The 27,415-nt window shown below is 40.0% G+C and overlaps 1 protein-coding gene across 3 annotated transcripts; it reads left to right on the forward strand.

Annotated features, from left to right (window-relative positions):
* The first annotated feature begins 4,455 nt into the window (after positions 1-4,455).
* LOC130409257 (NACHT, LRR and PYD domains-containing protein 3-like) lies at positions 4,456-27,063 on the forward strand. Of its 3 annotated transcripts, XM_056733121.1 has the most exons (9): positions 4,456-4,589; positions 6,447-6,627; positions 6,749-6,862; positions 14,278-16,182; positions 16,565-16,738; positions 19,616-19,789; positions 19,893-20,066; positions 24,105-24,151; positions 25,340-27,063. In XM_056733121.1, the coding sequence occupies exons 2-9, from the start codon at positions 6,467-6,469 to the stop codon at positions 25,903-25,905; spliced, it is 3,315 nt and encodes a 1,104-aa protein (XP_056589099.1). In that variant the 5' UTR covers positions 4,456-4,589; positions 6,447-6,466; the 3' UTR covers positions 25,906-27,063. The 3 variants fall into 3 exon arrangements, with proteins under 3 accessions (XP_056589099.1, XP_056589101.1, XP_056589100.1); XM_056733123.1 differs by lacking the exon at positions 24,105-24,151 and having other exon boundaries at positions 25,340-25,472; XM_056733122.1 differs by lacking the exons at positions 19,616-19,789; positions 19,893-20,066.
* Positions 27,064-27,415: the final 352 nt, after the last annotated feature.

Here is a 27,415-nt window from a genome sequence, read left to right on the forward strand (position 1 = left end):
ATGCCGACGTAATTTTCGAGTCTATGTAGAAGTATGCTATGGTCAATTGTGTCAAATGCAGCACTGAGGTCTAGCAGCACCAATAACGAAATACAGCCACGGTCAGACGCTAAAAGCAGATCATTTGTAACTCTGATCAAAGCAGTCTCTGTACTGTGACATGCTCGAAATCCAGACTGGAATTCATCATTAATGTCATTCCTTTGGAGGAAGGAGCATGATTGAGTTGAAACTACTTTTTCCAGAACTTTAGATATAAAAGGTAAATTCGATATAGGCCTGTAATTCCCTAGTTCTTTAGGGTCAAGTTTTTTTTTTTTTAAAAGAGGCCTTATAACAGCCACCTTAAATGCTTTAGGCACATGTCCTAATGTCAGAGATGAGTTAATAATACTGAGAAGAGGATCTATAATTCTGGGAGCATTTCTTTCATTAGTTTTGTAGGTATAGGGTCTAGCATGCATGTTGTTGTTTAGATGATCTTATGATTTTAGACAGTTCATCGTGATCTACTGTAGAAAATAATTGCAATTTCTCCTTAGGGGTGCTGTAGTTTTTTTCGTTCAGCGGATTTCACTACAGGTTGCATTGTTATAATTTTTTCTCTTATATCTTGGATTTTACTCGTGAAGTAGTTCATAAATTCATCACTGTTATGCTGATAATCAGAATCTGAAGTCGATGACGACTTATTTTTTGTTAATTTAGCCACGGTGTTAAATAAAAACCTAGGGTTGTGATGGTTTTCCTCTATTAGTGTTGAAAAGTAGGCGGATCTAGACGTTTTTATTGCATTCCAGTAATTTCGAGTACTATCCTTCCATGCTATACGAAATACCTCTAAATTAGTTTTCTTAAAGTTGCGCTCCATTTTCCGGGACGCTTTTTTTAGAGTCCGAGTGTGTTCATTATACCACGGTGTTGGGCTGCTATTTTTAGATTTCTTTAAACGCAGAGGAGCAACTGTGTCTAATATTTCCGATAAAGTAGTGTTAAAATTTTCAATAGTAGTGTCAAAATCGTCAACGTTTTTACTCATGCTAGATATTTTATACAATTCAGGCAGATTATCGAGAAACGCATCTTTGGTAGTTGAAGTAATCGTTCTACCATATTTGTAACAAGGAGTTTGATTTGCAGCCGTAGGCCATTGAAGCAAACATAATATCAGATAATGATCCAAAATGTCTTCACTTTGGTGAACGATTTTAACATCGTCCACATTTATACCATAAGAAAGTATTAAATTTAAAGTATGATTACGAAGGTGAGTGGGTCCTGACACATGTTGACTAATGCCCATGGAGTTAAGAGTGTCTTTGAAAGCCAGCCCCAAGGCATCTGTATCATTGTCTACATGGATATTAAAGTCAGCGACGACAAGGACTCTATCTGCGGCCAGTACTAGTCCTGATAAGAACCCACCAAAATCTTTAAAAAAATCTGTGTGGTGCCCTTGAGGCCTATATACAATAGCTAAAATAAATTTTTAAAATGTTTTGTCCTTAGTATTAGGTGTCGATACGTGAAGTACCATGACTTCAAAAGAATTGTATTTAAAATTAGACTTCTGAGAGGTGATAAAATAATTATTGTAAAGTGCAGCGACACCTCCCCCTCTACCTTTTAGACGAGGCTCGTGTTTATAGTAATAATCTTGGGGAAGGGATTAATTTAGAGTAATATAATCATCTGGCTTTAGCCATGTTTCTGTCAAACAGAGCATGTCTATTTTATGATCGGTTATTATATCGTTAACAAAAAGTGCTTTATTTGAGAGAGATCTAATATTAAGCAATCCGAGTCGTAACAGTTGATTATCTGTATTTTGTTCATGTTTGATTTGTTTAACGTTTATTAAATTACTTTCAAGAGGTTTACGCAATATCTTATGCTTGCTACTCCGGGGGACAGACACAGTCTCTATTTTATGTTGTTTGTAAGAAGGGATTATTACAATTTGTATATTTTGTATATTCTGTAACGCGAGACGGCAAGCAGACAGTTGGTTAAGCCATTCTGTCTCCTTCCTGACCTGGGCCCCAGGTAGTCAGACTTTAGCATTATTAAGACTGTGTGCCAAATTTCTAGAGAGGAGGGAAACCCAGACCATCTCATTTCAACAGGTCAGGTCTGCCCTCAAAACTCTTCCAGTTATTTATAAAATCTATATTATTCTGCAGGCACCACTCAGACAACCAGCCATTTAGTGATGATAATCTGCTATAAATCTCATCACCACGGTAAACAGTAAGGGGGCCAGAGAATATTACAGTGTTTGACATCGTTTTTGCGAGCTCACACACCTCTTTAATATTATCTTTAGTGATCTCCGATTGACGGAGTCTAACATCATTTGTGCCGACATGAATAACAATCTTACTGTATTTACGATTAGTCTTAGCCAGCACATTTAAATTTGACTTGATGTCAGGCGCTATGGCTCCCGGTAAACATTTGACTATGGTGGCTGGTGTCTCTATATTAACGTTCCGGACAATAGAATCACCGATCACTAGGGCACTTTCAGCAGGTTTCTCAGTCGGTGCGTCACTGAGTGGGGCAAACCTGTTCGAGACTTTAATCGGAACGGTTGAGTGATGTTTTGTCCTGCGACTATGCCGTCTCACCATCACAAAGTTTCCCAGCTGCAGGGGATTTTCAACCGGAACCGAGCTGTGTGCGCTAACATTGCTCGCATCCGAAGTGTTTTCTACAGTCCTAACACTCTTACTATCCTCAAATATAGATTGGATGGGAGACTCTAATTCTAAGATCTTCTCCGTTAAGACCATGACCTCTCAGTGGAACTCTAATCGGCGCCAGCAAGTCTGATCCAACTGTCCTCGTGTAACACATCCATCAATTGACCAGGATAAATCCCAACAGGGAGGATGGGGTCGTTGACACTAACATGGACTCCAGATGTGTTAACAGGAATGAGGGCAAATGGTAAGTCAAGTCTTGAAAGTCTCCCTCTTGTTAACCACAAAAGAATAGTTTAAAATAATTCAAATCTACATCTCCACATTGTATCTTTGAATCCCGTTGCTTTTTCTTGTTTTCTTGTTCACTTGTTCAACTTTTTGAAATAGAAGTTGTACTGACTTAAAACAACTAATTGGAGATACAAAAATAATTGATGTAATTTAGTAGGATTAGGTTTATTGAGAGGTTCAAAAAATTATGTTTAAGCACCTTTAAGAGTGTTGAGATGCCTGATACATGGAGCTCTAGAGTGGTGTTTCATCAGGTCTTTTGCCAGGGAAATCGGCAAAGTACATGTCTCTGAGAGAACACAGAAGGGGGTGTTTCTCAATTATTGGGCGTTTCCAAACTGAAATCTCTTAACCATCAAATAAAGATTTGGCAGAAACCCATTTCCTCCACTTGATTTCTAATCCAAGATTTTTAAAAATCAGAGTCAAGAGTTGAAAACCCCTGTCCTGATTTGAAAATGCTCAGTAATTGAAAAAATCCTCATCTTGCAGTGACCCAGGTCTCGAATTGGCCATAGGGAAGTTTTGAACAAGTATGATTGCATGATTGGGCCAGTACAGTGCAATGATCAGGACTAGATACTCCTCAAGTCTAAGGAGACAATGAGCTCCAGCCTAAGTTATCAGTGCCCAGTGAAACCTAAAGTAGGGAGAGGAAACGGGTTCATCTACGCCTTGCTCCCTTTTCTCCGTTTTGCAAGTTGCTTTCCAAATGTCTGTGTGATGCTTAAGTGTTAAACGTAATACTATCACACAAAACCTGTCAGAACCTGCTTCATGAAAACACTGGTGACTGTACAGTTTGAGAAACTCTTTTAAGAAAAGGGTGTGGATACCTGCTGTCAAAACAATGAAAACATACTAGATATCTTCCCATGCTAAACTGTGTGTGGGTGACTTATAAGTGATGTTTATTGTACATACTTTATGTGATGCAATCTGGGAATACCTGTCTGGGTGTGTCGTGCTTGAACACTTTCAGGTATGTCCACAAATAGCTTAATAGACTATATGCACGCAGGGTCTTCTGTAGAAATCTCAACCAGGACTTGGTTAAATTAGGATATTTAAATTGTGTTAGAAAACATACTTTCCAAAAAAAATACTGATGTGCATCTTGAGACAATTAATCTCACTGATATATTTTAAGAAGTGTCAGTCTTGTTTTCATTTAAGACGCCTCTAACATTTCAGATAGTATGGGACTAGGTTCAAGCCCTGTCTGGGAAACCACCCCTTATTGTGTGGTTTGCAATTGGGGTTTTCATTTTCAACATTCAGTTATAGAAAATCATAGCGATCAGGTTACTTCAGGTTACTTCAGGTAACCAAAACTTTTGTCACTTGCAAAAGAAATTTGGATAGGGCTTAAAACAAGCTTTTATATAATTTCAAAACCTGTTATAAAACTTCACCATGAAGGCTTTTCCCAGATCCCCTCACATATTTGCAATACATTTTCTGTGGTAGATTTGTGGGTGGAGTAAATTACTCATTGCACAACTGTACAAAAGCAAATTGTTGAATTCAACTCATGGAAGCCATCCTAGAGTGTTAAAAGCTTTTCCTGAAATGACATCAAATCTTAGGGTAAGTTTTTTATTTTTAAATATTTATACTAATGTGTTTGTTACCTTTGACAGATTTTCTTTAGTCCTTTACGAAACCTGACTGTAAACTAAATCTTATAAGCTACTGACACTGATTGTTCATTATCAACAATTCCTGATCAGGTTTTTAAGGTCAAATTAAGATGTTTTAATTATTATTTTTTTAATGGCATTACAGACGTGTGAAGTTTTTTATGTATACTAAGGAAAATGTTTTTAAAAACGTATATATTAGTTTTCTATGGAAGCCCTTTTCCGCCAGGGTTGGGAATTTTTTTAGAATTGGTAAGTCATAAAAATGACTTAGTATCTCATAATGATGACTTAGTATCTCATAATAATGACTTAATTATCTCAAAATAATGAGTTACTGAGTCGAAATTTCGGGGGGGGTGGGGATTGATTGCATGTTACGTGTGTATTGCGTCACTTTAGGGGTCTTTAACTACTTCTCTTTGAGAGCCAGATTCCAAAAGTATAAAATTGGATGCTTACTATATCTTCATTTATTCTGTTATTTTGCATTTCTGTTATTTATTGCATTTTGTTCCTTTTATAGTGTTTTTGTTGCTGTTACTTATAGGCCATATATTAACATGTACACAAATATTGCTTCCAGTACATCACTTGTGCCTTTTCATGATTTTAAATTAAAAGGGATATTATAGTTTTAATTGTGTTTAATATTCCTTAATGCGTTTCTTTACCCAATATGTGGATGCCATTATTTTTTCAAGAAGATATGTATGAAGCTATTTGGTTTAATTAATTACAATTACCCTCGTGACGTTAAATTAGAGTTTAATAAAGCGAGTCAATTGATCTGTAACTGAACGCTATTATCACATCTTCGGGTGAAATCCAATCGCATTCATGTGCCCCATGCACTTACAGGCCAAATTCTTTGTATAGTGCGAGTTCTGGGGGATATGAACTGCTGTTTTTCTTAAATATAGCCGTTATACATAATGAATGCAAACAAAACATCTTTTTCCCCTTATCTTAGACAACCGTTCACGTGATGTACCCTTCTTACAATTAACCTACTTTCAAGGGCACAAAAAGCGTTTTAGAACCCAACCTATCGAGTGTGCAAACCGATTGCATGTGGCTGTGCAATGCACTGCTGATTATAACGTTGTAAATAACATTAGGTTTCTTGGACTGACCGATCAAATCGCTTTAAAAGATGTAAATCATTATGAACCGCGGGAATTACTTTTGTATGTAGCAGCATTTGGTACTTGTGGGGTCTCAGGAAGACGTGCATTTAAAGCAAACCGTTCTTAAGGTCACTCCACTTATTTGAAATTTTAAATCAGGTAAAGATGATTGACGGACCACTAATGCCTTCGCGTTGCGTGCAGTCCCCAAGTTCGTCAATGGTCGCGGCCGCAGGTAGTCGGTGGCACGGCCTTTCTGGACTTTGACAGAATGCCCTACTGGTCAGTCCGCCCCCCTACTAAGTCATTATCATGAGAAAGTTTCTCATTATTATGAGATACTAAGTCATTATTATGAGATACTAAGTCATTATTATGACTTACTAAGTCATTATTATGAGATAATAAGTCATTATTATGAGATAATAAGTCATTATTATGAAATAAGTCATTATTATGAGATACTAAGTCATTATTATGACTTACTAAGTCGAAATTCCCAACCCTGGCGGAAACGGGCTTCCATAGTTTTCGCATTGGACAGCAGCAGTGAAAACTTAAAAAAGATCTGTACAAAAAACAGAAAACTTTTTGTGCTGTTTTTGAAAGCGTATTTTGTGAGAATTTTTTCTTGCACATTAATGTTTCTTAAGATATGTTTATCTTATTTACAGTCTTGGAATATGTCTGTAAAATGAGCCTATATGAGGATGAGGTGGAGGAGGATGAGAGAGAGGTGAAGGATGTTCACTACAGTCCACTATGTCTAGAGACCAGCTGTGTGCCAATGAAGAGTAAGCACACAATGCCTGATCCCCCTTTATTCAGTGATGGAACAGAGGCACTTCACACCAGGTTAGATTAGCCTTACTGGAAAAAAGGAAATATTTTTTAATAACTATTAAGTATTTAAGCACATTATGTGCTAAATAGAACCTGAACGTTTTTTAAATGTCTTTGCTGATGATCTGACCAGGGACAGAGAGAGAAGAGCAGCATTTCCAGGATTTAGCTGTGTATCCATGAAGAGTAATGATTCCCTTTGGCAGCCTCCTAATCTTAATAATGAAGTGGTGACTTCAGACCACATGTAAGTAAACCTTGTGTAACTAATCAGAAACGCAACCGTTATTGCAGATGTATTCATAAAAGAGGGAATTATTCCAAACATTCACATCAATAAAAATGTATGTACAGTACTTAGAAAACAGACAATACTGTGTCTGAAACATAACATATTTAACTCTTGTGTAAAAAAACATCACTTGTGCACAAAAATGCTCTAATGTAAATGCATATCTAAATTAATATGAGACACAAGCTTTTTTGTATCAGGGCAAATAAAAATTTGCCCTCAAACTTTCAGTAATAAAATTTTTGAATGAATGCCGCTAAAAACGCCTCGATGGATATTTACTGACACACAAACTACCGTGCATTAAATCAACTGTGCAGAAAGCAAAGCTTATTAAATAATTAAAAAACATCCAGTATAATATGCATGTCATTGTGGAATAACTCCCTGAAATATTACTGATGACATTATAAGCTAGCTGCTGCTGCAACAGCTAAGGATCCCACTGCAGGTGTTTCAAACGCAGCACCAATGTTAGCTGATGCGAGATGCCAATCCTGCTGCATCTATTAACTTTTACTAGCAGCTGACTAGACAGATATGTGTCATGATTCCACCATCATGTCTATTCTTGGTCTTGGGGCGGAGTCATGGCATAACCTTAGGTTGTGTGTGAAGGGAGAGATAGTGATCCTATCGGCTTGCTATGATCTGTCTCCGGTCTGCGTCTTTGTTCCCGCCAACACGTTTCCTCGTTAGCTTTCGCTCAGTGTTTAATCCCTGTCACCTGGTCCCTGTTAATTATCCTTTGTCTCTCTCCCCTATAAAACATCCTTGTGTCTATTGTCCTGTGCTCGTTCGTTGTATGTATCTGAATGTACTTCTGTGCCTACTTGTGCTTGTTTACCTCATTGCTTGTCTGCGTGGTTGCCTTGCCTTGTCTACTTATTGCTACCGTGAAGATCACCACCCTTGGATTACTTTACCCTGTGTATTGATGTTTCTCTTTTACCTAGTCGTGTTATTTGTAAGTCGAGTTATCTTGTTTCCTTTGTTTTTGCCCCCTCGTGGGAAGTCTTTTGTTTCTGTTTATTATTATTAGTTTGGTCCTTGTTTTCCCTTCGTGGTTTTTTGTTTATTTTTAAAAGTTTTTGTGTCAACCCTTATTGCTGCCTGCGTTTGGGTTCTTCCTCCCCTGCAAACCCTGACAGATATGACCCAAAGGTCACATCTATCCAATAACCGGCTTATTTTTTGCTATTCTTATGGGCAAGTGAGGGTATTTTTGTTCGTGCTAAAAAAAGTTTCTAATTAAATGTTAAAATCTCTCCAATCAGGGGCCCTTGCACACGTAGGGCTCCTAGGCTTCAGCCTATGCAAGCCTGTGCGTTAGTACGCACCTTGTTATACTGATAGTGCAAGTCAAACAAGTTGCCCCAAAAATGCTGCGACCCATTGCATGTTGCTCTCCTTAATCTGATATGATGCTCTGCAGAAGAAAAACTTGTTTAACCCCCACGACTACAGGTTTAAGAGAAAGACATCGGAGCTCAGGATTATAAAAAATCGGTCTGCAACACACAGGTAAAAACGTCCTGCTTTTATAACAGTATGCATAACATCTTCACTGATTTCTTTCGCATCCAAATAAACTCCACTAGAATAGTCTTTGTGCCAGTAACCGGGGTTGCTGTGTGGCTCCAAGTTTCCAGTGATTTATAATTTAAGACCTGCTTCTTGCTAAATTCCTTCGATGACGGTCTGACCAGGTGCATGACTCGGCAACACCGTGCGTGGCCCTGGGAGTTCTCGGAGAGATCGAGGGCCCAGAGGGAAGCCCTGGGCCCCCACACTCCTGCCCACACCCACACTCCTGCCTCAGAGGGTGAGCTGCTACTGAACACTGCCATTGTTGACTGGGCTATTGAAGAGGAATTATGGAATTAGGACCTACCGGCACCTGAAAACCCCATAGCTCACTCTCAGCTCGCCAGCGCCATAAGGTCGGACGTTGTCTCGCGTAGTCAGGCCTTTATACTGAAGGTCTGGAACGTATCGCTGCTTTCTTTGGCCAAGTCCCGCCCAAGAGGCCATTTGACTGACAGGTAAAGCAACCAATCACGTTTCGTTTTGTGCCGTGTTATGTTTAGAGGTGCACTAACAGACCGGTGCACATTTACGAACGTGTCAAAAGTTAACAGCAACAAAATGATTATAAGTTTATGCTGTGAACCTCACATCCTTTAAAGAATTAAGTGTTTAGTCGATCGTTATGAATTCTAATAGCAACCATTGTAAACATGACACTTTTACTTCTTTGATCATACGGCTTCGTTTCGTTTCCAGGCGGACCGTTAAAGAACTCGCAGGTCTCCCGGAAATCCTTTGGAATTCAGATGACGACTTTGAATCTGCTGAAGTGTTTCCACAAAAGTGTGCCTTGTGCATAAAAAGTTTAGCCAACGATCCATGGCGTCTCAGGCTGACACTAGTTCGGATGAGCTCCGCGATCTCCAGCCATCAGCTACCTTGGGGTTGGATGACCCCATGTCTTCTCCTCCAGCCTCCGAAAACTGGACTCCACCTTGGCCCTCCGACCCATTGGCTCCACCTTGGCTCGTAGCTCCCTCATCTCTTCGATGGCCCGTTATCCCACCAGCTCCACCAAGCTACCTCGTCCCTCCAGAGCTGCATCGAAACTTCAATCCTCAGGCTGCACCTCATCCCTCCGTCCCTATGGCTCTGTCAGGCTCCTCCTTCCCTCCGTGCTCCACCTTCGTCCTCGGTCACTTTGGCTACACCATGGTCTTCCAGATGCCTGCCTCCGCCTCAGTTGCCTGACACACCAGTCACCCTGATTCTCTGTCTGCTCATCTCCACCCCTGGCTCCTCCACTGCCGCCTTTGTCTCCATCAGTCGGCCCCCTTGTGTCGCTGCTCCCATCTCCACTGGTCTTTGCACATCCACCAGGCTCCTCCTGCTCCGGGCTCCTCCATGGCTCCTTCCACCATTATAACCACCCTTGCTCCATCCTATTCTCGTTGCCGGCGCCCTGCCTGCCCCTCGTCCACCTCCTGAGCCCCCACCCTCCCTCCTCTGTTGTATTTTGTCTGGAGGGGTGAACTGTCACGGTTCTGTTTTGGTTAAGTTCTATGTTCTAGTTCGGCTGTGTTCATTCATTAGTTTCCTTGGTTGTTATTTAAGCCCTGTATTTGCTTCAGTTCTCTGTCTGGTATTAAGTTTTATGTGGCTTCAAGGGGAGCAGGACAACCTTTTTTTTGTTTGTGTACTGCCACATATGACAATGCATAAAAGTGATTATGTATTGTCTTAACATAATATTGCTGTGACATTATTGGTTGTTTTTATTTAAATAGCTCTGATTTACACATTTGGTAGATGGCTGTAACAATTCTCCATAAAAGGGAAGGAAGGAGTTGGGAACCGGCAAACATTTAAATATTTAATAAAGTACTATAACAGCCGGCGGCCCCTCACGGACGACCGCCGGCGAACAAAACATAATATTAATACAAATACAAACATACAAGTTCGGGCCCGGTCCTCTCTCTTCGATGGTCCGGTCGCTCGTTCCTTTTATATGCTCCCATCTCCTACGTGATTCGAGGCCGGTGTGCGCACAGCTGGCGCTAATTCACAATTACTCACCAGACTCGAACCACGGTCTCGCCCCGCCTACTCTACTACATAGGTAAAGTAAAATATGTGCGCAGGCCAGCGGGGCAGTGGAGAGGGGGATAATCGTGCAACCGTCCTGGCCTAAAATATGTTGAAAACTCCTGTTTTAAAACTTTGTTAAAGTTGCAAGAATTAAAAATATATATATTCATGTGACCCTGTGTGGCAGGGTAATCCATTGATAGCCAATCATGTGAGCTTAATTTACTTAAGTAATTTAGCTTAAGTAATTACACTCTGTAAGTTTAAATACTACTGCATTTTGGATGCAAGGCAGGACAGCCTGTGGAACTCCTTGAGTCAAAACTAAAAACAAATTTTCTTCAGTAAATGATCTTACATTGGTTGTATTCCTGACTCTTTGTCAATCATTCATCACAACTGGTCTACGGGTCTTTTACTGTAAATCCCCTACAAGTGAATGCCAAAAAGTTGTCTGGACCAGATGGGATCCCAGACTGGGTCCGCCGGGATTGTACACATCAGCTTGCTGAGGTTTTTACTGATATCTTTAATCTCTCTTTGGCCCATGCTGTTTTTCCAGCCTGCTTGAAAACAGCAACCATTTTTCAAGTCCCTTAGCAGTCCAGGATAATTTCCTTGAATTACTATAGACCAATAGCACTAACGCCCACTATATCCAGGTGCTTTGAAAGACTCATCCTGGGATATGTTCAATCCATCCCCCCTCCAACATTTGACAAACATCAGTACACATACAGGTCAAACAGATCCGCAGAGGAGCAGAACGATACATATGTAAAGATGCTCTGTGTAGACTACAGCTCTCCGTTAATACGATCATTCCCAGCAGGCTGGTCACGATGATGCTGGGTATTCTCGGGGTGCTTCGACTCCAACCAGAGCTCTCTTAACAATCCGCTCGATTCCCCAGGTGATCGCCACCTGATCAGATGGTAGAATGGTGTCGACAGGAGGAAATTCGAAGCACCAAAAGAAAAATGCCCAATGAGCCTATCTGGCATTCAGTCGTTTGGTTCTTATGGTCGGTCCACACAATAAAGAGCTAGATGGCGGCGCGGGAACATCGCGAGGCTCAGCGTCTCTCCAGTTTTAGCATTTATATAGTGTTTTTCTTGCTCATCTCGGGCCTGTTCGTTCAGAACAGTTGTGCATTAACATCGTACACCCGGCATGAGCTTTTGGATATCGGTTTGCGCATTTCCGGAAGTTTTATCAGCAACATTCAACTTGTCCCTGAGATCGCCAGAACACCCGATGTTACGCACCCCACACGGCCGGGCGGAAGTGCTAACCGGCGGCGTCGAGATCGTAAACAAAGGCGGGGGAAGTGTGCGATCGGCTGCAAGTACACCCAGGGAGAACGGAAAAACTCTGTGAGTAAGTGGGCGCTAGGCCCTGAAATGGGCCCGGCTTTGGCGACGAGGCAGGAGTCGCCCCGTACCAACCGATCAGAGCTGTGGCTGTGAAGGTCGGGCCCAATGTTGTTCTCCCTGGGGTATTCCCGTCAGTGTCCCTTCACGTGAGAAGGGTGACAGGGTGGAGGTTTCCCCCTCGACCTCTGCTTCCGGGGTGCCGCCTGTGGAGGCACAGGAACCGGAGCCGATGTTGAAGGGGTCCTGGGTTGCCGGGAAGCAGACGTCACGCAGGATCTCGGAGGCCTCTAGGCAGCCGAGTCGCGGTCTGAAAAAATGTGGCTAGTTGCCACTGTCTGCTTCACCGTCAAGAAACTGCTGAGCGCAGTCCTCGACGGTGTTACAAACAAACCACCCTGCGAGACGAATGCACCAAGAAAGCGGACTTTCTCGGTGTCATTCATCTGCGCAATGTTCAGCCGGGGGTGCCTCTCCTGGACCACTACCGTGGACCGTCCGACCCAGGGCCCATGCCACCTCCCTGGTCGCCCGTAGAGTGCAGTCAGTGGTAGCACTGAGATCCTGCATTATACCCGGGTCGGCCTTACCCTCGTGCAACTCTCTCAACGCCTTGGCCTGGCGGACCTGCAGGATGGCCATGTCGTAGAGAGGAGGCAGCCTGGCCCGTGGTATCACAAGCTTTCGACACCAATGATGCCGAAGTCTTACGCGCTTTGGACGGTAGGCGTGGCGATTCTCCCCAGGTGGTAGCTGTCTGCGGCACAGGTTCACCGCAGGCGGACTTTCCACCCGGGGGATCTCGGCGTAGCCCTTGGCTGCCCCACCAGCGAGGAAAGTAAGGGACCCGGAGCTGGTTTCACTGGAACGGTCCGTGAGTGGAGTGTTCCAAGTTCTACACAGCTCCTCATGCACCTCCGGGAAAAACATGTCCCGCGCTCTGACCTCAGGAACCACGAATCCCCGGGTTAGCACGGATGACATCACTTCTGCTTCCTCCTGAACTCGACCACTGGGGGTGGAGCTCGGATTCATCAGAGTCGGATGCAAGTCTCCCTTCGATGCTGCAAGCGACATCTAATCTACATCACACATCATTTCCGAAAGTGTGCCTGAGGATCCGGACGGTATGTCACCGCCCGTTGGGGAACGTTCAGAAGAGCGAATCGGGGTGCGGTCGGCCGTGAGCACTTGGCTGGCGGGTTTACGTTCGCAGAGTTCCCCATATCACTAACGCTGCTAACGTGGGTGGTCATCGGGGCCGTATCCACAGATGTCACAGCCCGGGTAGCAGACGAAATGGTGGCTGGTTCCCGTAGGAAGACAGTCACCCGTGACCGCAACTTCTGAATGACAATCTGCCCGCAGTGCGGGAAAGATGTGTCAACGAACGCTGCTTCAGCGTGCTGGATGCCCAGACACCTAATGCAGCGATCGTGTCCATCCCCCTCCTCGATGAGGGTGAACAGCGAGACCCAAGAGAAGAGCTGGACATGCCGCGCTGGAGAATGCTCAGTCCTGAAAATGACCTGTTTAGAAAAACACCTCCTTAACCGGCGAGACGCCCAGGGGAAGGTCACTGCAGGTAGCGACGATTCGCTGCTCTGCGTCGTAGATCCGGCAATGTAAAAGAAGAAGAAGAATTCATTGAATTCATTCTGTTCGTAATCATGAGCGAAGGCTCTGAAGTACAAAAGGTAAATGAACGCTGGACATCCGGGGGCGGAGACTGGCATGCAAATTTTACTCGCCAAATTTCATTGGCCTTTTCTATAGTAGTCAGAGTTGATGGGTTCTCAAGGGAGAAACCCCATCTGTCGTTCTCGACACAACGACAGAAAGGGAACTGTGATTTATAAATTGAAAATTGCATGCAGGCATGCGTGCGCAAGGTTTTATAAATCTAAATTTTTGTTTGTGTACGCCCTTTTTAGCATTCTGGCTTATGATCCCTTTTAGGAAGGGTTCCAAACACAGTTTTGTAAACGAGGCCCCAGGTCTGAAGGACATTCTGCATGGTCTTACCATGTTACTATTCCCCCTTTGTGGCTGAATCACCCTCTCTGCCTGGCATCTCGGCTACATGAGAATAAGACATGAGTCTTATTTCATGAGAACTTAACTGACTAATAAATGAGTGGAAATAAGTTAATTGAAAACACAAGGTACGCATGATAACAACAATTAAACTAAACCTAACATTGACAGGGACGGCATGAGATCATTCTATTATTAAGTAATTTTAACAAGTATTTTAAATTTGTTTTAGTTTTAAATGTCTTTAAAAATAAATGTTAGATGTCAAGGAATCAAATCTCTTTTGAATCTCTTTATCTTTGTGTGGTTATGTCTTGTTTTATGTTACTGTCTCTGCAGAGATGAGAAAGATTCATATTTAACCAACTCCAGATGTCAAAACCACACGGGGCAGCATGAAACAGATTCCAACTGGCAGACACCCACACTGCTGGAGAAGACTGAATACCTCCAGCATGATTCTGTCCAAACAGTTGATGATGTGCTACAGAGAGTAAAAGAAATTCATAAATTCAACATGAAGAAGAAGTATGAGACTTTTTTTGAGGGAATCAAACTGCAAGAAAGCAAAACCTTGGTGAATAAGATTTACACACAACTCTACATCATAGATGGAGTTGGAGAAGCTGTGAATGAAGAGCATGAGGTTTTAAAGATAGCGAGAACTTCCCAAACATTTAAACAACACATACAAGACACCCTAATAAGCTACAATGACATATTTAAACATTTACCTGAACTGGCATGTAAAGAGAATGCAAAAATTAAGACTGTTCTTACTCAAGGTATCGCTGGAATTGGAAAAACAGTCTCTGTGCAAAAGTTTATTCTTGACTGGGCTGAAGGAAAATACAATCAGGATGTAGATTTCATGTTTGTGCTTCCATTCCGTCAGATAAACTTGATAAAAGATGAGCAGTATAGTCTTTACAAACTTCTGCATAACTTTCATCCTGAACTTCAAGATCTAAAGATTTATAACAAGTGTAAAATTGTGATTATCTTTGATGGACTGGATGAAAGCAGAATTACACTGAATTTTACAGTTAGTGAAATTGTTTCTGACATGGAAAAGTCTTCATCAGTAGGGGTGATAATATCAAACCTGATCAGAGGAGATCTGCTTCCCTCTGCTAACATCTGGATCACCTCCAGACCTGCAGCAGCCAATCAGATTCCTTCTAAATACATCACACGTGTGACAGAAATCCAAGGATTCAATGACGCTCAGAAGGAGGAATATTTCAGGAAGAGAATCAGTGACGAGCATCAAGCCGACAGAATCATCTCACACATTAAAAGAGTGAAAAGCCTCCACATCATGTGTCACATACCGGTCTTCTGTTGGATCTCATCTACTGTGCTTCAGAACATCCTGAATCAAGACCACACCGCAGAGATCCCGAAAACCTTGACTGAAATGTACATCCACTTCCTACTGTTTCAGATCAATATGAAGAATCAGAAATATGATCCAGAGAAAGATCCAGGGAAACTCCTGCAGTCCAACAGAGTAGTGATTGTGAAACTGGCTGAACTGGCCTCCAAACAGCTGATGAAGGGCAATGTGGTGTTCTATGAGGAGGATCTGAGAGAGTGTGGCATAGATATTGCTGAAGCTTCACTGTATTCTGGCATCTGCACTGAGATCTTTAAGGGGGAATCTGTCATTTTTCAGAGGAAAATCTACTGCTTCATTCATCTCAGCTTTCAGGAGTTTCTGGCTGCTTTCTATGTGTTTTTGCATGAAGAGTGGTATAGACATAAGAAAATCTCTCTCTCTGAAATAATAGAAGCAGTAATTAATAAAACCCTTGAGTGTGAAAATGGACATCTGGATCTTTTCCTACGATTCTTGCTGGGCATCTCACTGGGGTCAAATCAGAGACTCTTACAGGATTTACTGACACACTCCGTGAACACCTCAGAGACCATCAGGAACACTGCACAGTACATTAAGAGCCAAATTATAGCTAACGAATGTTTAACAGCTGACCGATCCATCAACTTGTTTCTCTGTCTGCTTGAAATGAACGACCAGTCCATCTACAGAGAGATTGAGGAGTTTCTGATATCAGACAAACATTCAAAAAATAAGCTCTCTGCTTCCCACTGCTCAGCAATAGCCTACATGCTTCAGATGTCAGAGGAGGTGCTGGATGAGCTGGACCTCAACAAATACAACACAACACAGGAAGGCAAATGGAGACTGATACCAGCTATAATAAACTGCAGGAAAGCTCTGTGAGTATTAATATATTTCAATACATTTCCATTTTAATTTAGCACGCTCCATGTCACGCAGTGGAAATAAAAAGCAAACAATGTCATTACTGGTGCTATTTCTTTAGACCTGTTTCATAGCCATGGGAAATGCAACTGTAAATGGATTTTCCTTTTTATTCAATCTGAAATTGAATATTTGTGTGTATTGAAATGAAAATTATACAAAATTTGCACTTTCATAAGGTGTCCAAAACTATGAAAACATTATTGCAAACACAAATTAAAATACAATTAAAATAAAAAAAATGCAATTAGTACAGTTACTCATGAATATATTTAATTGATTTAATTAAGTAACAAACACATAAATCATCTTATTTTATGTTTTCATCTTTTACAGACTTGCAGGCTGTGATCTCACTCTTCAAAGATTTGAAAGTGTGGCCTCTGTTCTGCAATTACCAAAGTCCCCCCTGAGAGAGCTGGATTTGAGTAACAATGACCTGGAGGATTTAGGAAGTATGCTGCTTTTTGCTGGACTGGAAAGTCCACACTGTCAACTAGAAGCACTAAGGTATACTTTTAAACTAACAAAAAAGTATTTGTGGCTTACACCACACATAAATGAAAACGCTACCATTGACAACATAACATCTGTTTTTCCCAATCCTAATCCTTGGGTCTCCCCTCCCAGAATGTTTTATCCCTGGATTCAACACATCAGCCTCCCCCAGAATGTTAGAAATATCTCCCTAATTAACACACTAACAAGGTGATAAATTAAATCAGGTTCATATAGGGACAAAACTAAATTATTCTGGGAGGGGTGCCCCGAGGACTAGGATTGGGAAAAACTGGACTCTATTTAAAATGTGTGATGGGTCGCAAATTCCACCAGGACATAGGGATCTACCAGACAAGGTTACATTTATAGATGAGAAATGTATGCTTGTAATAACGGTAGTCCACCTTCACACATTTCACCTTTGAATCTCTTTGAATTGTTCTAAGAATGCCTATGAATTTTTATACGTCCAAAATCTGAAGCAACTCAAAATATTAAGTCAAGTTTTTACTTACAAATTTATTGTTTCACTTCAAAAAGTATTTATTAACACCCTGGAGTCCTGTGGATGACTTTCATGATGGATACATTCACTTTTATGGAGATTCAAAACAAGGGCACTGTTCAATGCATTTGCAAAGCTAAGACCTTTTTTCTAAATTTCTCAAATTTTGTCCATCTGAGGAAAAAGCATGTCATATACCACTAAGACACGAGGGTGAGTAATGAACTATTCCTGAAGAAGGAGTTGTGCTCTCCTTTAACTGTAAGAGAGCGTTGTAGTCAATGCCTAAATAAAGCAATTTTGGGCATTCCCAGTTCAATGTTCTTGTCCCAAATATTTTTTTGTCCAAGCACACTGAAATAAAATGTGTTTTTGAATAACAATAAGGGATTCCATATCATTCAAAGATAGTGTCCAGTAAAGCATATGCAGGAAAAGTTATAATGGTCCTAGAATTGACCCCTGAGGTATCCCGCATAGTAAAGGAGCTGATGAAGAGGATGATTTTCCTAAATTACAAAAAGTCCTTTTAGATTAGAAGCAATCCACTGGAGACATCTAGTTTGCAACCAGAACACTTAATCTACATTAAATAACAAATACCTGATAGAATTTTTCAAATTAAAATAAAATAGGAACAATTGGTTGATGATCATGTAAGTGCATAACTGAATTCAGTCAATATTATGAATCTAATTTTGCATGATCCTTATGAGAAAACCAGGGCTTCACCATCTCTAGTGCAGCAAAGTATACATCCGCTGTCAGGTGGGCTGAAATAAAATACAATAAATATAATTACTCAAAGACTGAAGAGCAGCAGCAGACAAACACATCAGCGCTTACACAAACAGAATGTCTTAAGCAGGGCTAGTGAACTGGCGGCCCACCAATCATCTTGATCTGGCCCGCCTTAACTTGAGTAAATTAACATAACTGGAAAGACTTTAAGAAGAGCGGTGTGCTTTAAGAAATACACGTCCTGAGACACCACATCTTTGAAAGTCTAAAACACTGCTACATTTAATCGGTCTTTGTCAGTCACGTGGGTTTATTGTGATTGACGTGATTGAGGCGCCATTTTGGAGGTATCGCGGCATTGAGCAGTTAACTGAATGTATATGAAGTGGAAGCGGTACAGTAAAGACCGATTAAACATCCTATTGGAGAAACAGAAGCAAACCAAGTACGCACGGTAACAAAATAATCTCCCTTAAGATGTCAGGAACCGTAATTTATATAATTAGTCAACAACACAGATCCATACTAAATAGTCGAGTGCCAATGCAGCCTCCAACCTCATTTTTTGAAATTTCTATCTTCTTTATGGCATAAAAATGTACATTTACTTATACTTAATTATATATACTGTTTTGTCCACCATTGATTTACACACAAATGTAAGCAATATACATCATGCGAGTCTCCATCGTTACCAATAAAACTTACCCTGTTTAAATTAATTTGGCTGACAAGTAATACTGATAAAAAACAAAAACACATTTATGAAAATTACTTTTTACATACTCGATTGAACATACTTAAGCAACACTGCTAAAATGCATAACAGAATGTGATTACATATTATTACAAGGGGAAAACTAAAAAATCGTTCCTAGTGCGGAAGCTTTCAGCTATTTCTATCGTATGTCCAAGTATTACCACATATTACACAACAAGAATGTACCATTTTATCTCTTGAAACGAAGCAAAATTGAATGAAGAAGACAGAACATCTCGGCGTTGATATCTTAGAAATGACGGCGATACCCATAATGCACTTCAACAACTTTTCTGTTGAAATAACTGTTGTGTTGTGTTTTTGAAAAAACAATGCCACCCACATCTTGGATTGAATTAGGGTAAGTAAATTAACATCATCTTGGGTACATTCAGGAAAATAACATGGGCTACGAATAAAAAGACAATATCCCTTAATTAAATATCATGAAAAGGTAAAAGATACTGGATTGAGAATTTGTGTGCATGTTTTAATATATGACCTATAAGTAACAGCAAAAAAGAGCATAAAAGGACACAAAATGCAGTTAATTCAAGAAATACAAAATAATAGAAGAAATGAGGATATGCTCAAAAAACCGCCTGCATCCGATTTATACTTTTGGAATCTTTCCCTAAAAGTAGTTGAAGACCCCTGGTCTAACAATTATAGCCGAGAAAATGTCAAACTTTAATGAGAAGAGTATCATTGCAGCTTGTTAATACGAGTTTTAAAGGATCACTCCATTATTTCGAGCAAATTATCTGGAGCAATTTGCTGTGGTTGAAACACAGTGGCTCATATGCTAAACGTTGCTTTTACCAGGTTCTTCTTTTTCTACAGCTGTGTTATCGTTTTAGATTTTTGTTGTTCTGTTTAGATTGACCTACTGTAATCTCACCGAGCAATCATGCAAGGGCTTGGCATCCGCTCTAGAATCACCAGACTCCTCACTAAGACAGCTGGACCTGAGTAACAATGACCTGCTAGATTTAGGAGTAAAACTGCTCTCTGCTGGACTGAAGAGTCCAAACTGTCACCTGGAGATATTGAGGTATTTAGGAACCCATATTTACTCAAATATGTTCTCGTCTTGACCACCTAGCTGCTTCAGAAGACCCCAGTTTATCCTTGCATGTTGGGCTGTGTCTCTTCAGGTTATCTGGCTGTATGGTTACAGAAGAAGGATGTACTGCTCTGGTCTCAGCTCTGAGATCAAACCCCTCACATCTGAGAGAACTGGATCTCAGCTACAATCACCCAGGAGATTCAGGAATGAAGCTTCTCTCTGATCTGCTGGATGACAAACAATGCAAACTAGATTGTATCAGGTATACGTGGCATTAAAACGTAATATAAAGATAAATTCTGTTAATATGGAATTGTGTCATTTACTGCATTTCCATCGACCACCGTATTCTGATTGTATCAATTCGATTCAAATCATTTTTATTTATGTAGCGATTTTTACAATTTTATTGTTGCGAAGCAGCTTTACAGACATAAAAACGAAAAATATAATAAAAATAATACTAGGGGAAAAATTTAAGAGAGCATATGGTATTAAGATACATTCTATTATTGAAAGTTTTCTCTGTGCGATGTACACTGTCAGTGGATTGTCAGAAACTATAAATTATTAAATCGAAGTATATTTAATTTAGGTTTTTTATTATTTTAAATATTGTAATCAGGACTGGAGCCTAAAATTACAGTACACCCAAACAATTTGCATTAATACCAAAACGTGCGGAAAGAATATATTTGTTAAAATATGTTAACGTGCATGCGTGTTGTTCAACGCAAGTTCGTTATATTAATGAATTAAACTAATTAAGCTGTCTCCCAGTGAGTAACAGAGTCAAGGAACCAAAACTCCACTATAGATGTATGTGTATAAGAGTGGAGAAAAATAACTTGGGAGAGGCCAGGCTCAACCAGGAGAGCCAGTCCTCCTCTGGCATATTAAATAGCACTGCTGCAACTAAAGAGAGAAATACTGTGAACAGATTCATGGAAAATAGTTTGCCGGGCTGGTAAGTTAGTAGAGGAAAGAAATAGTGAGGATAGAAAAATATATAGATTATGGTCTGTCCAATTTTATTCTGGTTTTGGATGACTATACCTAGGTTGTGGCTATAGTTGTCCTCAGGCGATTTGCCCATCATAACGTGCGTCTGACTGGACTGGGAAAAGCATCAGGCCAGAACCTGAGCTTGGACTGACGACTTTTGGTGCCCTCGGGATCATAGGTTGTGGTTAAAGTTGCCATTGGGTGGACTTCCCTTCATCACTGGCATTTGGGTGAACTGGAGAGAGCATCCAGCCAGAACCGGAGCTTGGACTGATGACCTGTCGTGTCCTCGGGAACCCGAGGACGGGACAAGAAAATCTAAATACTGACATTAGCGTAGATTCCCCTAACAGAAAGTGTAAGAAAGTCTCACATTATGATGGATGTGTTTGTGTTCGATTCTGACAAGCTAACTATATTGCGGCATAGACTACTTAGTTATCAGTGTTATTGTGGCGCTGCGATTTGAGACAAGCCCAAGTTGTCTAATAAGAAAGTCCGACTACGCCACCCTAGGAGTAATACTCAAACACTTAAAGCACACATGTTCAGTTCCCTCATAGAATTATACAAGAGGTGTGTAATATACAAAAATGATTTAAAACAAAAGAGACACTGAAACCCCACTTCAACAAAACGAAAGAAAACAAAAACTAAATAACACCAGCAGGGCTGAGGCTCCCAAAAGTAGGATTTAATTTGGAGCCGTAATAAATGTGGAGTTTGGTTTTACAAGGCACACATCCACGCACACCTGTGCAGTCTAATCACACTATCAAGCACTCACAGTGTACACCACACATGATAAAGAACCACCACCACAAGGAGGAAGGGCAATCTAACCGTGGGATCCCAGCTCCTGCAATAAACAGATAAGAAACTATAAAAATGATAATGTAGACATCAATAATGAAACTAGTCCTGACAGCAATGAATGTCAATAACAAACAAATATAGGCAGAAAACAAAAGAATCAAATAATTGGTCACCTGAGATTACTACAAAACAACTTACATTTACATTTACATTTAGTCATTTAGCAGACACTTTTATCCAAAGCGACTTACAGGTGGGGTAGGCAATGCAAGCAATTAGGACAGCATAAGTACAACAAAAGCATAAGTGCAATCAAAAAGAAGACTAGTCTCATATAGCCTAACACAGTATACGGAACCATTCATTCATACATTTTTTTTTTTTTTTTAGAGTAGAGAAGAAAAGAGTCAGAACAGATCAGTCAGATGTTGGCGGAAGAGATGTGTTTTCAGGCGTTTCTTAAAGATGGCTACAGAATCTGCAGATCTTGTAGCAGTGGGCAGATCATTCCACATAGGTGGAACAGATCCGGAGAAGGTGCGCGAGAGAGATTTTTTACCTTTATGGGACTTGAATTCAGTAGAACTTGAATTCAGTAGATGACCACATATAAATAGAGTCACACTACTCGATGGTTGATCAGCTGATATCAAACCATTCAACCAGTTATCAACCATTCAAACCACACAGCACGCTTACCTACAAGCTCCGTCAACACAAGCAAAGAAACGGTGAAATCGGACGTGACGCATCCGAGGTAACAACCAATCAGGCTTTAAATAGACGATACTACTTGCTGATAGGCTAATGCAACTGTCAATCACCTAGTCCTGTTACATTTTCATTGAGTTAGGTTAAAGCTATATTAAAGAGATGAGATTTTAGTCTAGTTTTAAACTGATTGAGTGTGTCTGAATCTCGAACCTGGGTAGGCTATTCCAAAGTTTAGAAGCTAATAATGAAAAGGATCGACCACCTTTAGAATATTTTGATTTTGCGAAAATATTTGGTTTTGCGACCCAAGTGTACGCAATGGATTGTTATCTCACAATAGATACTCTTCACAGAGATACTGAGCCGCTAGACCATTCAATGCTTAAGTTATTAGCAGGATTTTGAAGTCTATTCGGAACTTTATAGACACCCAGTGCATTAATTACAGAATTTGGCTTATTTGGTCAAATTACTTTTATAGTAAGTACTCTGGCAGATGCATTTTGAACCAGTTGGAGTTTTTTCAGAAGCGTTGCAGGAGATCCACCCAACAATGCATTACAATAATCTATTTGTGAGGTCATAAATGCCTGAATAAGTTTCACCGCGTCTAAAGCAGAAAGCATTCGCCGCAGTTTAGAGATGTTTCTAAAATGGAAGATATCAAACGATATCTGCTGTCTAGCAAAACACCCAGGTTATTAACTGTGGATGACGACACAAAAGAAAACCCATCAAAGGAAATCTTGCACTCTACCGTTTTATGTTTATTGGCATTTGGTGTAATAATGAACACCTCTGTCTTGTAAGAGTGTCGCATAAGAAAGTTGTTGGCCATCCAGTTTTTGATGTCATTAACAAAGCAAAATAAACAAGCAGTGGTATAAGGATGCCTAAAATTCTCATTTTGAAACAGCATGTATATTTGTGTATGCGTGCATGTCATTAGATCATATATCCGATTTGAAATCTGTAACATTTAACACATGTCAATCCGATTACTTCATTAGCATTCATGAAAAACACGACAGATTACTAACAATCAGCGCAAAACTACTTTTGGGATTTATTAAAGACACGTAGAGGGGATTTATTAAATTTAGTTTTGCATTTGTCATTGTACTGGTATTTTTGCGGCATTGTTTAATGCCCCAAAAAAGCATGTCTTAAAACCCTGTGCTAATTTGCACTGTTCTTAGATTGCGCTTGTGTTTTAATATGCGCTTTGTCAATAAAACACCCATTCCCATTTGCGCTTTTTTGAAAAATATTGAGTGTAACAAATCTCCATAAAAGGAAGGAAGGAGACGGGAACCGGAAGACATTTAAACATTTAATAAAGTAATAACAGCCGGCGGCCCCTCACGGCCGACCGCCGGCGAACAAAACAAATACAAAAACAAACATGTTCGGGCCCGGTCCTCTCTCTTCGACGGTCCGGTCGCTCATTCTATTATATGCTCCCGATCCCCTACGTGTTCGAGACCGGTGTGCTCACAGCTGGCGCTCATTAACAATTACTCACCGGTCTCGAACCACGGTCTCGCACCGCCTACTACACTACATTGAGATTCTCTTTGATTACACTTTTGGAGGAAAACTGGTCTTAATCCATTTTTATTTAAATACTTTATTGTTCTTCAACAACTTCAACTTAAAAAAAACGTTTTAAGGAGTTTCACAAGCACCATATCCTTTTAATACTTCAAATATTATTTGTTGGTCCTTAATTCAGTATAAACAGAATGTAAATTTGTTTTTGTAGTGTGGATCATGTTGGAGAGGTCAGGATTAGAGCCGGACTACACAAGTGTAAGTGCACACACACATCTGATGCATACGGCACACTTAAAAGCATGGTGGGTGGTCCTGTCCAGAATTTTTTCAGTCATGTTGGTTGGAAATCTCTTTACATCCTGATAGCAATCAAGAAGTAACGTGGTCAAATAATTATTTTATAATTATATTTCGTCTTTGAACGGAGTAGAACCAAAAAAACTTTGCCCAATCAAAACGTTCTGGCCGAACGCTGTGTCTGGCCAACGTATTTTGCATACCACTGCGCACGCTGTTCATGCAGACATCATACGTCATCAGCGCTGCAGCGTGCTCACATCGGCTGTGTCAATGTAGGAAAAATGCCGGACAATCAGCAAAAATCAAACTTCCTGCGGAACAGACAAATCTACAAATAGAAAGTTAGTTTTTGAAAAAGCAGTGACGAAAAAACGTCTGGATCATGAACGAGGAAAAACTTGAGTTTACAACGGTTCAGCTTTTACACAATGGAGACAGCTCTGGCAGGCAAAGGGTCTGAAAGAAGATATCATGGTTGCTGTCTTTCTTTTGGACAGGTATGTAGATGCTTCGAGAAGAATTTAATGGATTTAGTTTGAATTTCATTATGTGGATTTAGGAAATACATTCATGCGTTTGGTGGAGGCGTGGCTTTGGAAGGCGAAACGCATAGAATGTGGGATTATTAAATTCCGTGCTAGGAGGCAACATTTCTGCATGATATCCAGGAAATAACACAACGTTGTGTGATCGAAGAAGAATATTGTTATGTTTACATCAGTTAAAAATAAGAATTCATAATAATCTACTAAACACTGAATTTGGAAAGGTATATGGTAGATTCAGGTCATAAAAGTTATCAACTTTAGAGACGTTCATAAATGCACACCGGTCTGTTACTGTGGGGACGTTTCCATGCCCCTGATAATGAAGTGTCCCAAAATGAAACACTATTGGTTGCTTTATCTGTCAGTCATATTGTCTCTTGAGTGATCTGCCATTGTTCCCAGACTTTAGTTTGTTTACTTTATTTTGACAGTGTTTTTAAAAAAGAAGACATCCTCAGAGTTAAAGTTAGCAAGAATCTGTCAATCTTGCTAAATTTTGTGTACACATTGTTATCACATTATAATTAAGTTGATAAACCCACATTCAAACAAACACAATATAATTTTTGTGCCACTATCTCTGTTTTGTGCACAGATGCCTGTGATCTCACACTGGATCCAAACACAGTAAACACTCATCTATGTCTGTCTGAGGAGAACAGAATGGTCACACGTTTGAAAAAGGAGCAGGAGTCATATTCTGATCATCCAGAGAGATTTGATTACTGGCCTCAGGTTGTGTGTAGAGAGAGTCTGTCTGCTCGCTGTTACTGGGAGGCTGAATGGAGCGGGTGGAAAGGAGCTGTTATATCTGTGACACATAAAGGAATCAACAGGAAAGGAGGAGGTGATGACTGTAGGTTTGGATTTAATGAAAACTCCTGGAGCATTGACTGCACTGATGACACCTTCACTGTTTGGCACAATAAAAACAGCACTGATATAGATGCTGCTTCAACCCTGTACAACAGGGTAGGAGTTTATCTGGACTGTCCCGCTGGTACTTTGTCCTTCTACAGCATCTCTGACAAACTCACACACTTGCACACATTTCACTCCACATTCACAGAACCACTGTTTGCTGGATTCAGGATTTATACTGATTCCTCCGTTTCTCTGTGCTGCATTTATCACCATAGGTCGCAAAACAATAACAAATAACAGGGGCGTAGGTTAATAACACTGTGATGACCGTTTAGTGGAATGATGGGAGATGTAGTCTTTACTTCTGCTACAGATGGAACTCTTATGAGACTCACAAATCATGTTCATGGATTACCATCCATGCTCAGAACATGAATGGAAAGTACTCTAATCATGTCCATTTTAGACACCATTAGGCCTACGTTAAAACAGGGTGGATAAAAAGCATTATAAAAAGTACTATTACTCATTAGACATGTGGGTTTGTTGAGTGCGTGTGCACATAATTAAGATTAAATCTATGGGAAGTTTTATAAAGGCCCAAGAACATTGCCAATGTACAGAGAAAATGTATTTTCAGGGTCTGTGTGAGGATTTACGGATCATATATGCAATGAGATCATAAAAATTGCGGTTTTAAGATCCATATATGGTTACTTTGGGGAGGAGACCGAGGCAAACTGAAAGCATGTGCATCTGTGCACAATATTTGACTTGCTACTGGTGACTGTTGAATGATCATACATAAAAGTAAAATAAGTTTTTCAAGTATTTAAGTAGTTAAAAGATGTGACTACGACCTGTAAGTTATTTATTTTATATATGAGGAAATAACACATTTTCATTGACTCTTTATTATGTGCATGCAAAATGTGCATTTGTTTGTAAAAGGGTGTCGCTGAAATGTCTTTTTTTTAAGTTCATTTTCTCATTCATTCACATATTGTTAAAGTTTCTACTTACTTTTACCTAATGTAGTTTTAATTTTATTATTGTATATGTTTGGATTTGTTTTCTTTGTTATTGTTCTCTCATTTGGGTAATGGATTTATATTATTTTATTGTATGAAGATCATTTTGTTTCTTAAGTTCGGTATTTGTTGGAGTGCATTCTGCATTTGTCACTTATTTTCTAACACTGTACATTTACAAACTTCTGGATGTAAATTTTGTATCAGAGGCAAAGCTATAAATTATGGCCAATCCAATCACTAGTTCGGTAATTGCCAAAATATGGGAAAAAACGACTTGTACTTCATCTTGAAAGCACCTGTAAATACTCTGAGTACATATTACATTGAAAACAAGGTTTGAATTAAATTAATCAATTTAATCATGTACATCGGTTCCATACGATTCAAGTTTTTTTTACATAAATATATTTTTATTTTTATTGTTTTCATTTGTGGATATTTATTTTTAATGTTATTAAAACTCTTTAAGAATATCAGATGGCCACAAAACTGTTGGGTCTGGTAATGTTAATCAGGAAGCACAGGTTCTGATCAGGGAATCTACCTGTTCTTTTATAAAGATTTTAATTTTAACATTAAAAATCATCTGGAATCATTCCAGACTAAACATTTTACAGATATTTTTATTATGGAGTTAACATAATATTCTTGGAGATGAGAATCAAGTTGAAAATGTAAAATTAATGTTACATTTTAGGCCTACTTTACAGAGTCGGATCCAGAACAGATCTACTGGAGGGGCGTCGAGTCTTCAGCGGGGGGAGGACAGCCGT

The sequence above is a fragment of the Triplophysa dalaica genome, chromosome 20 (assembly GCF_015846415.1).
Source record: "Triplophysa dalaica isolate WHDGS20190420 chromosome 20, ASM1584641v1, whole genome shotgun sequence".
In the NCBI taxonomy this organism is placed as follows: domain Eukaryota; kingdom Metazoa; phylum Chordata; class Actinopteri; order Cypriniformes; family Nemacheilidae; genus Triplophysa; species Triplophysa dalaica.

Coding starts and splice junctions, on each gene's coding strand:
- LOC130409257 (XM_056733121.1), top strand. CDS start 6,467: ATGAGCCTATATGAGGATGAGGTGGAGGAGGATGAGAGAGAGGTGAAG. Junction 16,183..16,564: donor ATAAACTGCAGGAAAGCTCT/GTGAGTATTAAT, acceptor CATCTTTTACAG/ACTTGCAGGCTGTGATCTCA. Junction 19,790..19,892: donor TGTCACCTGGAGATATTGAG/GTATTTAGGAAC, acceptor GTGTCTCTTCAG/GTTATCTGGCTGTATGGTTA.